The following is an 8,116-nucleotide window of genomic DNA, read 5'->3' on the forward strand; positions in this document are numbered from 1 at the left end:
CCTTAATTTTAATTCGAATCTATCACCAATTCGAACCTATCACCTCTGTTCATTATATTCATAGTTTAAAATTTAAATTCAGTGTTATGAATTCACAAAGTATTAAGGTTGCAACCATTTAGATTAAACTAGGTTTAGTCAAATTGTATAATAAAAAGTAAAAATAAATTAAAATTATAAATTCATTATTAGCACACAATCAAGCAGTTCAATAATGGATAGTTTTTGTATTTCATCTTATTTTTGAAAATGGATTTCCTCAAGTACAAGAAGTAGAACAAAAAAAAGGGGACGGGGAAACAGTGCTAAGAAAACATTTGATCGAGAAGCAAGACAAGTGCCATGGCGAAAGCAGGATCAAAGCCAGGATGCACAAGCAACTGAAAAATGTCCATCCCAAACGACACGTTAACGTTCTTCGTATTCGCTTCCTTCCTCTTGATCTGAGCCACCTCGCTTCCACACTCGTCCAACACCTTACACGTCCGTTGCGCGTACGAACCTTCCACCGTAAACGCCGCCACACATGGCTTATGCCGCCGGTACACGTAGGCTTGAACCTTGGGGTTTCCCTGTAAAATATTCACATGCTTCTTTACACAACAAATTGGACTCTCCCTACCTTCCCCTTCATACACATACCAACTATGTCCGAACCCAAGCTTCTGCATATACAAGTATTATCACATCAAACATAACACGTCTTAATATATTATAGCTAAGAACAATTTATTCTGACATTACATACCTTGGTGCGCCGGCAAATGGTGAGAACAGAGTTTCCAGAAGCATCCATGAGAACAACCTCGTTGGGGTTGTGGATGTAATTGTCGACCCTATAGACAAGATTTCCGTGGGAATCGATGACTGTGAAACCCTTGCAATTCATGACAAGAGATTTTCTCCATACTGTTAAGCACGTGCTCTTTAATGTTCCTTCTTCTTGGATTTTGATTACAGGGTACTCATCATTATTGTTTCTCTCCTTCTCTTGTTCTACTTGTTCTTGGTGCACTGCTCTTGATAGAGATCTCAACCTCGGAAACACCCTCATCTCTCTCTCTCTCTCTCTCTGTTCTTTACTTCTTTTAATCAACGCTGTCTTGGATTCTACCCTCGGTTTCAACGGTGCCAGCGGCCGAAAGCACCTACGAATGTTTGGCCACAAGCCACATACTTATAGATATCTTCAATTCTGCATAGTAATAAAAGCCTTTACATTGTTGACACGTGTTTAACACTTAATTAAATAACAAGTTTTATTTGCTCAACGATTCTGTTGCTACCTCCTTGGGTGACAATTATCCTGTGCTTTCTCTATGTCCTCTGTTTCTAATTTAATTTTTTATGAAAAATAATAATTCAGAATTGGACCCATTTTTATGATCTAATGTTAGATTAAATTATTAAATCCCGAATAAAACATAAGACTTCTAATTTATTTAAATGAAATTGTCAAAACTTACGTAAGTTTTAAAAAAATAAAACAATTTCATCTTTAAAATAACACTATATAGTGTAAATTTTGATCGACTCATCATCTAATTGCATTGTATTATAGAAAGAATAAGATATATATAATTACGTAACTGAGTGAAATAAATCATTTACATAGGTAGATGGTCTATTAAGACTTTAGAAATATTTAATCTGATATATATCTTAATGCCCAAAAAATCTCATGAGATAAAACTTTTCAACAAAGAAAGTGTAATTATCATATAACATGTATTTTTTTTTCTCTTACTATTTTGGGAGACACGATCCCATGGAAAGATATTTCGGGTAAATCAAGAAGACAAGTAATGTCGCTGAAAATTTTCATGTAATAAGTGTTGGAGAAACGTGACGCGTGGCTAGTTTGCATTGAAATTAAGCTGAAGGGGTGCTTTTTCTTAGTAAACAGAGTTTCCTTCTTTTCTAATTACGTCCGTAGCATGAGATTCTTAAGAAAGAGACAGAAATTGGAACCCACCATACTTGATCCCAGATTCTAGAGGAAGGAGGACTCATGCTAACTACTGAGGATCAGAAAGTGATCAAATAGACTTAGTTATTTTCTATTTTTCTTCTTTCTTATCATTAAGTTAGGATAGTTTTTGTTATTTATTTACATGATCGAGAATGTAGAAAATGGCCTACCACCTATGAATATTAGCTCTTTGAATGTCACTGTGGAGGGGCCCAGATTGAAACTTGCATGTGCACGTGCTGAGTGTTGAAAGCAATTTTAATACTTTTAGAATATATCTTTTAATATTTTTAAAAAAATAATTAGTTTAAAATTAAAATTGATAAATATAATGAAATGAATCTCAGACAATAATAAAAATTCAATAAAATTTTATTATTTATATAATTATATTGATAAAATAATAAAAAATTTAATTAAATTGAAACTAAATATTATGACAAATTTTATATTTAATTCTAAATAATTATTTATAATATATTATTCTACAAAATATTACGTTAATATTTGTTGATATAATATTTTATAAAATATAAAATAAAAGCAAAATGAGAACGAGACTCATTTGGTTTGACCAAAACACAAAAGAACCAATAATCTCAAGAATAGTAATGACAGCAACGACAATGAAATGAGGCTGAACCAAACCTATCATACAAGTGGGTAGTAAAGAATTAAAGATTGACGAATTAAAAAAAGTCGGTCCCGAGTTTTTAGATGGGTAAAATTAACTATTAAAATTAATTATTAATATAAAGTATATATTAAAATAAATTAAATAATATATTTTTATATATAAATATATAATAATTAATTTTGATTGTTGATTTTATTATTTTAGTATATAACTAATAATATGATTATATAGATCATAACGTGTGATTGGTTCTGATAGTACAAAAGCATCTGGTGGAAACAAGAAACATGTTGGCAAAGACAGAAAAGTAAGAAAAAGAGACATTTATATATGTTATCTTAATTATTTGAAAACTGGATGCCAGTCCTGTAATAGATGTTGAACCTAGTTAGTTGCCAACATGGACATGAATTACAAAGAATAATCTTCTTAGCGTCTCGGAGTTAATTAATAAACTATATATATATATATAAAACGAAAAATAATTGAATAAGCTAGGTAAGATTTATTAATTTGGAGGTACGGTGATATGATGAGGATATGAAATCTAGGGTTAGTAACTCTGGATCCTCATCAACAGATCAGATTTCTTCGAGAACACGATTTTTTCAACTTTTGTGGTTTATATGAATGGGACAAAACGCACAAAATGGCCTAGCTTTCACACCGACCCGTGCCGCATTTTAATTTCGCATTGAACCATAAAACCACAAATAATATAAGGCCAATAGTCCAATACTCTGGTGATAAACGTTGCGTTCTTCATGGAATGAAAAGATGTGACTTATACACTGAATTAGTCCGTGTATTTTTAATTTTGGAATTTCAGATATAATCTTTGTTGGTGGAAACTCATATGAAGTCGATTTTACGTAAAGTTGATATTTGAGAATCGTTAGATAATTTGACTAAATTTTCATCCAACGACTTTTAGATATCAACTTCACGTAAAGTCTACTTTACCTGAGTTTTCACCATCTTTGTTAAAGTAGAGACGTTATTTTTCTTCTATCCTCTTTTCGTAGAGTTAACACATAAACATTTCGTGTTAATAATATTGGACTTTTTTTTAGTTATGATCGATTTAATTTATTGGTAATATTAGGTCTACTCTTATTAATTTGGTACATCTCTAAAGAAAATATTACATCATAATTTTTTTTTTCCTTTTAATTTTCGTTGTGTTTTTTGAGTAGTTTTGAATAACTCTGGATGTGCATATAAAAATATCGAGAAGGACTGTTGAATAGAAACTTTGGATGTGCATGTAAAAACAAATCTAGTATCCAGAAAGTATCTTTTAGGTTTGAGTTTGAATAGAAAAAAAAAAATTTTACTCACGCGGTTGGTTTTGTGTTAAAAATAAGATTTCCATAGAAATACTTATCCTTTTATTTTGCTGTTAAGGTTGAATTATAAAACTATACTTCACGAAAAAAAAACTACAAAGCATATAGTTAAATGAATTCGAGTGGGTTGGAGTATAAAACCTTGTATAAATTAGAGTTTTTGTAAAAGAATTAAACAGATTTTTGACTAATAATGTATTGAATATTTAGCATGGAGATTGTTTTATCGATTTTTAGCAAATCGATGGTGGTTCGATATCTAATAGTCTGGGAGCGAAACATATTCTTCTGTGCAAGTACCAATTTTTTAGAAGTGCATCAAAGCGTCTCCGATTAAACAAATATTAAAAATAAAAGAAACAAAATAAATTTGTAAACTGATAAATGAAACCTAGACATTAAAGTTTTGAAAATTAGATAAATGACGAAGAAAAAGTTTTGCATGAAAATTAGAAGAGAACAACAAAGATACCTTGAAATAAATCAAAGAACTTTAACAGAAAGAACGAAATGCAAGAAGATAAATTAGACAAATAAAGTGAATAACACTTGATAAATATAATTAATTAAAATGTTAAAATTACATCAAAGATAAATTAAGAAAATGAAGAAGATGGAAGGAACCCTACAAAAAAATGTAACTCGATTGCAAATTCGAAAATTCGCTGGGATGTGAGAGTGCTAGAGTGTTTTTTTTTTTTGAGTAAAAGTTCCAACCCTTATTCCCTAACACTTCACAGTATTTATAGACTATCTTACATAACGGTTAATTTGATTACAATTAATTACAATTAAATGAAGAATTACAAATTTGAAATACAATCACTCTTGATAACCGTTCCCACTGCGTGATTGTAGACATTTCCCATATTTTCCTCGTGTGATAAAAGCCACGAACTTTTCCGCTTCCACAACTATTCGATTAGCTTATTCGAAAAACTTTATTCAATTTCTCGAATCAAGTCTTTGACTCGATTTAACTTATTCAATCAATCGAAATCCAATCGGCGCTGAATACTTTCAACCTCATACTCACGTGCGTGTCTTCTCGAGAAACTGCACTTTATTTCTTCGATTCAACTCAGTTATATCGAAAATATTTTTTCGATCAACAAATTGCCCCCTTGGACTAATGTGGTTGCTTTCGATAATATTATTGATAAATAAAGCACTTAATCCAAAAGACGTCAGTTTTTTTTTTAATCAGGAATAATTGTCATTTAAACCCCATGATGACAAGTCATTTTATGCTAGCTTTTCAAGCATTCTTCACTTGTTTCATTAGGTTTTATGCACTTTCTTGCATTATAAGTGATTTGGAGTGAAATTTCATGGTTATGTTAAATCAATCAACCATCCTTTATTTGACACAAAATCATAAGGTTTAAACTAGAATTAGTTGGTTTTTGAATGATTTATAAACCTTGTGAATTTAGTGATGCTTTGATTGGTTGTTTTGATTACTTGTAGGTGAAGAAAAAAAATAAACAAGGAAAGCGTGCCTATCAAAGCGTGGCCTAAGACATACAAGCGTGGCACTCACTCAAGGAAGCAAGCATAGCGCTCGAATAATGAGCGTAGCGCTCAAAAAGTGAGCGCTAGAGACCAAGCACCCAGCACCAAAAGCAAAAGGCAAGGTGTTGCGTTGATTTTTTGTAACTGAGCGCCCAAAGGAACCAAAATTCACAAGGCAAAAGCATGGCGCTCAGTTAACTTAGTTAACTTTTTCGTGGCCTCCTCATGAAGAAAGCAAGGCGCAATATCAAGGAAAGGTGGAGCCAGGATTCGAAATGGGGACCTTGTGCTAGCAAGGAAAGAGCGCTACAAGGCTTGGCAAGGAGATTGATCAAAATGGCTTCACCAAGATTCGAAGAAGGGAACAAGAGCAAGCAAATAAGGGCGCTAAGTTAACTTATCTAACTGAGCGCTAGTGTGCAAGGGAATTGGCACAAATGGGAGAGCTAGGATTCGAAGGGGGAGTCCCACTCAAGCATGTAGCGCTGCGTTGAAACAACTAACTGAGCGCTACTCTTCACAAAGGAGATGAGCACAATTGAACTCACCATGGTTCGAAGGAGGAGTCCCACCCAAAGCTTGTAGCTCTACGTTAAAATAATGAACTGAGTGCTATGGGAAGCTTGGCACGAACCCAATAACAAAGCAAAGGGAGCGCTACGTTTGGTTAATTCACTGAGCGCTCCCCTGGGATGTGGCCTTGGTTCAATTTCAATTAAAAACCAATTTGGATCTAATTCTTCACGAATTTGAAAAGCCCACTCCAAGTTCTGAAAATAAAAAATAGAAAGTGTATAAATAGGAGTTAGTTTGATTTGTAAAGGACCTTTTTTTAGCATTTTTGATTTCCTTTAGCTGAATTTTTAGTTTTCACTTTGAATTTGGGAATTGGGATTGTGATCTAAGTTCTCTTCCTCTTTGTTCTTACTTCTGTAACTTCATTCTTTTGTTTTTGAATTTTGGATTGAGATTGAAGGAATTCTATTTCAATTCTTGATCTGAAATTCCTTTTTGTTCTTCTTTTGCATAATTCTGAGATTTGAAGAATTTAATCCAACTTTCACTTACTACTTTCATTTACATTTCTTTTGCAATTCGTTTTCTGTTTGATCAAAGGAAGAATTGAGATCCAAATCTACTTCCTGAGCTCATTGCTTTTCTTGGATCTTCAAATTCTCTTTTAGATTTTATAATTGAGCTAAGTTTCTTTCTGTTTTGTTTCTTCAAGCAAATTTTCCATTTATTTTGAGATCTGCTGCAACTTACTTCATCTTCTACTTCTCTGATCTATTGCTCTATACATTCTCTTGTTTAATTTCTGAATTCCAGCTCCCAACTCCCTTTACTCATTCAGCAATTTAAGTTTCTCAATTATTTAGATTCAGTAATTTACATTTGTTGCACTCTAAGCTTCAGCTATTTACGTTTATGGCAATCTAAGCTTCACTCATTTACATTACTTGCACTTTAAGATTCAGCTCTTTTATTTCTTCTGCACCTTTAGATTCTGTCAAATTCCCCTCTCCCTTTTATTTTCATGCAATTTAGTTCCTGTTGATCACAATTCACTCAAATCATCAACTGTTTGCTTAACTAAACTAATCACCTAACTAAAATTTCTCAATCCATCAATCCCTGTGGGATCGACCTCACTCATGTGAGTAATTACTACTTGATGTGACCTGGTACACTTGCCGGTGAGTTTTGTGTTGGAATCTGATTTTCCACTTATCACCCCATTACTACTTATTCACTCGACACGTCTCCCGAGACTTACGTCTTCTCTCTCTACCACTTCATCTTCCTCGTGAAGTTACCTCCATTCATTTCAACAGTAACGGCTACAGTAACAGCTACAGTAATGCTTTAAATTTCTCATTCTCTCCTTTGTCCAAATCTCTTGAACCTCATCATTCTCTAAGTTTTCCTTACATTGAGAAACTCTTCACAAAGTCTCCAACTTTATTCTCTCTTTCTCTTTCTGATAATGGCTGGCTCTTCTTCCCAGACTACCACCCAAGACAAGGATGAAGGTCATGAGATAGCACCGCCACCACTGCCAGCTCTCCACATTTTCAATCAAGTCCATGATGAAGTCATTAATGACCCTCACTTGCAACCTAATGATACCAGAATCCTAACCCTTTTACAATTGGTACTGATACGCATTGCTTTCTCGGACTGATTGAATCTCTGGAAAAAGCAAATAAGAAACTCTCTTACTTTCCAAGCGCTGGAGGAGAAGACTTATTGATAAACCAAGCCTTTAACATCTCCCATTTTATCAATCAAAAATCTTTCAGGAACAATCCAAAAATTAACCCCCAGGGATACGATTTTATAGCTTGGTATCGAAGTCTTGAACCAATTAAAAGCACCGACTGGAAAGCTTTAGGAATTCATGAATTACTAAGGCTCTCCCACTTCTCGCTTACCACATACCCTTGGATGATTGGGGCCGTAACCTGTTTCTGGAATAGAACAACCAACAACTTCCACCTTCTATGTAGAATGATCGAAATGTCTCTTCTGGACGTGGCTGCTATTACTGGACTCCCAATCAATTTTTCAGATTGTACTCTTGACATGCAATTAAAGCGTCACTACAATGTGCCAATTCTTACAGTGACTTTATCGCCCACA

The 8,116-nt window shown here is 33.5% G+C and overlaps 1 protein-coding gene across 1 annotated transcript; it reads right to left on the reverse strand.

Annotated features, from left to right (window-relative positions):
- Window positions 1-208: 208 nt before the first annotated feature.
- Window positions 209-1,151, reverse strand: LOC107488292 (protein LURP-one-related 8). The gene is made up of 2 exons (XM_016109017.3): window positions 749-1,151; window positions 209-665 (listed from the first exon to the last, which is right to left on the reverse strand). Exons 1-2 carry the CDS (start codon window positions 1,052-1,054, stop codon window positions 306-308), a joined length of 666 nt encoding a protein of 221 aa, XP_015964503.1. The 5' UTR covers window positions 1,055-1,151; the 3' UTR covers window positions 209-305.
- Between the last annotated feature and the right edge of the window lie 6,965 nt (window positions 1,152-8,116).

Source organism: Arachis duranensis, chromosome 5 (genome assembly GCF_000817695.3).
Source record: "Arachis duranensis cultivar V14167 chromosome 5, aradu.V14167.gnm2.J7QH, whole genome shotgun sequence".
Lineage (NCBI taxonomy): Eukaryota > Viridiplantae > Streptophyta > Magnoliopsida > Fabales > Fabaceae > Arachis > Arachis duranensis.

What these genes read in the sequence shown, in the direction of transcription:
- LOC107488292 (XM_016109017.3), bottom strand. Translation starts at nt 1,054, where the DNA reads ATGAGGGTGTTTCCGAGGTTGAGATCTCTATCAAGAGCAGTGCACCAA. An exon ending in CCATTTGCCGGCGCACCAAG is followed by an intron (nt 666 to 748) that starts GTATGTAATGTC and finishes TTGTATATGCAG; the next exon opens with AAGCTTGGGTTCGGACATAG.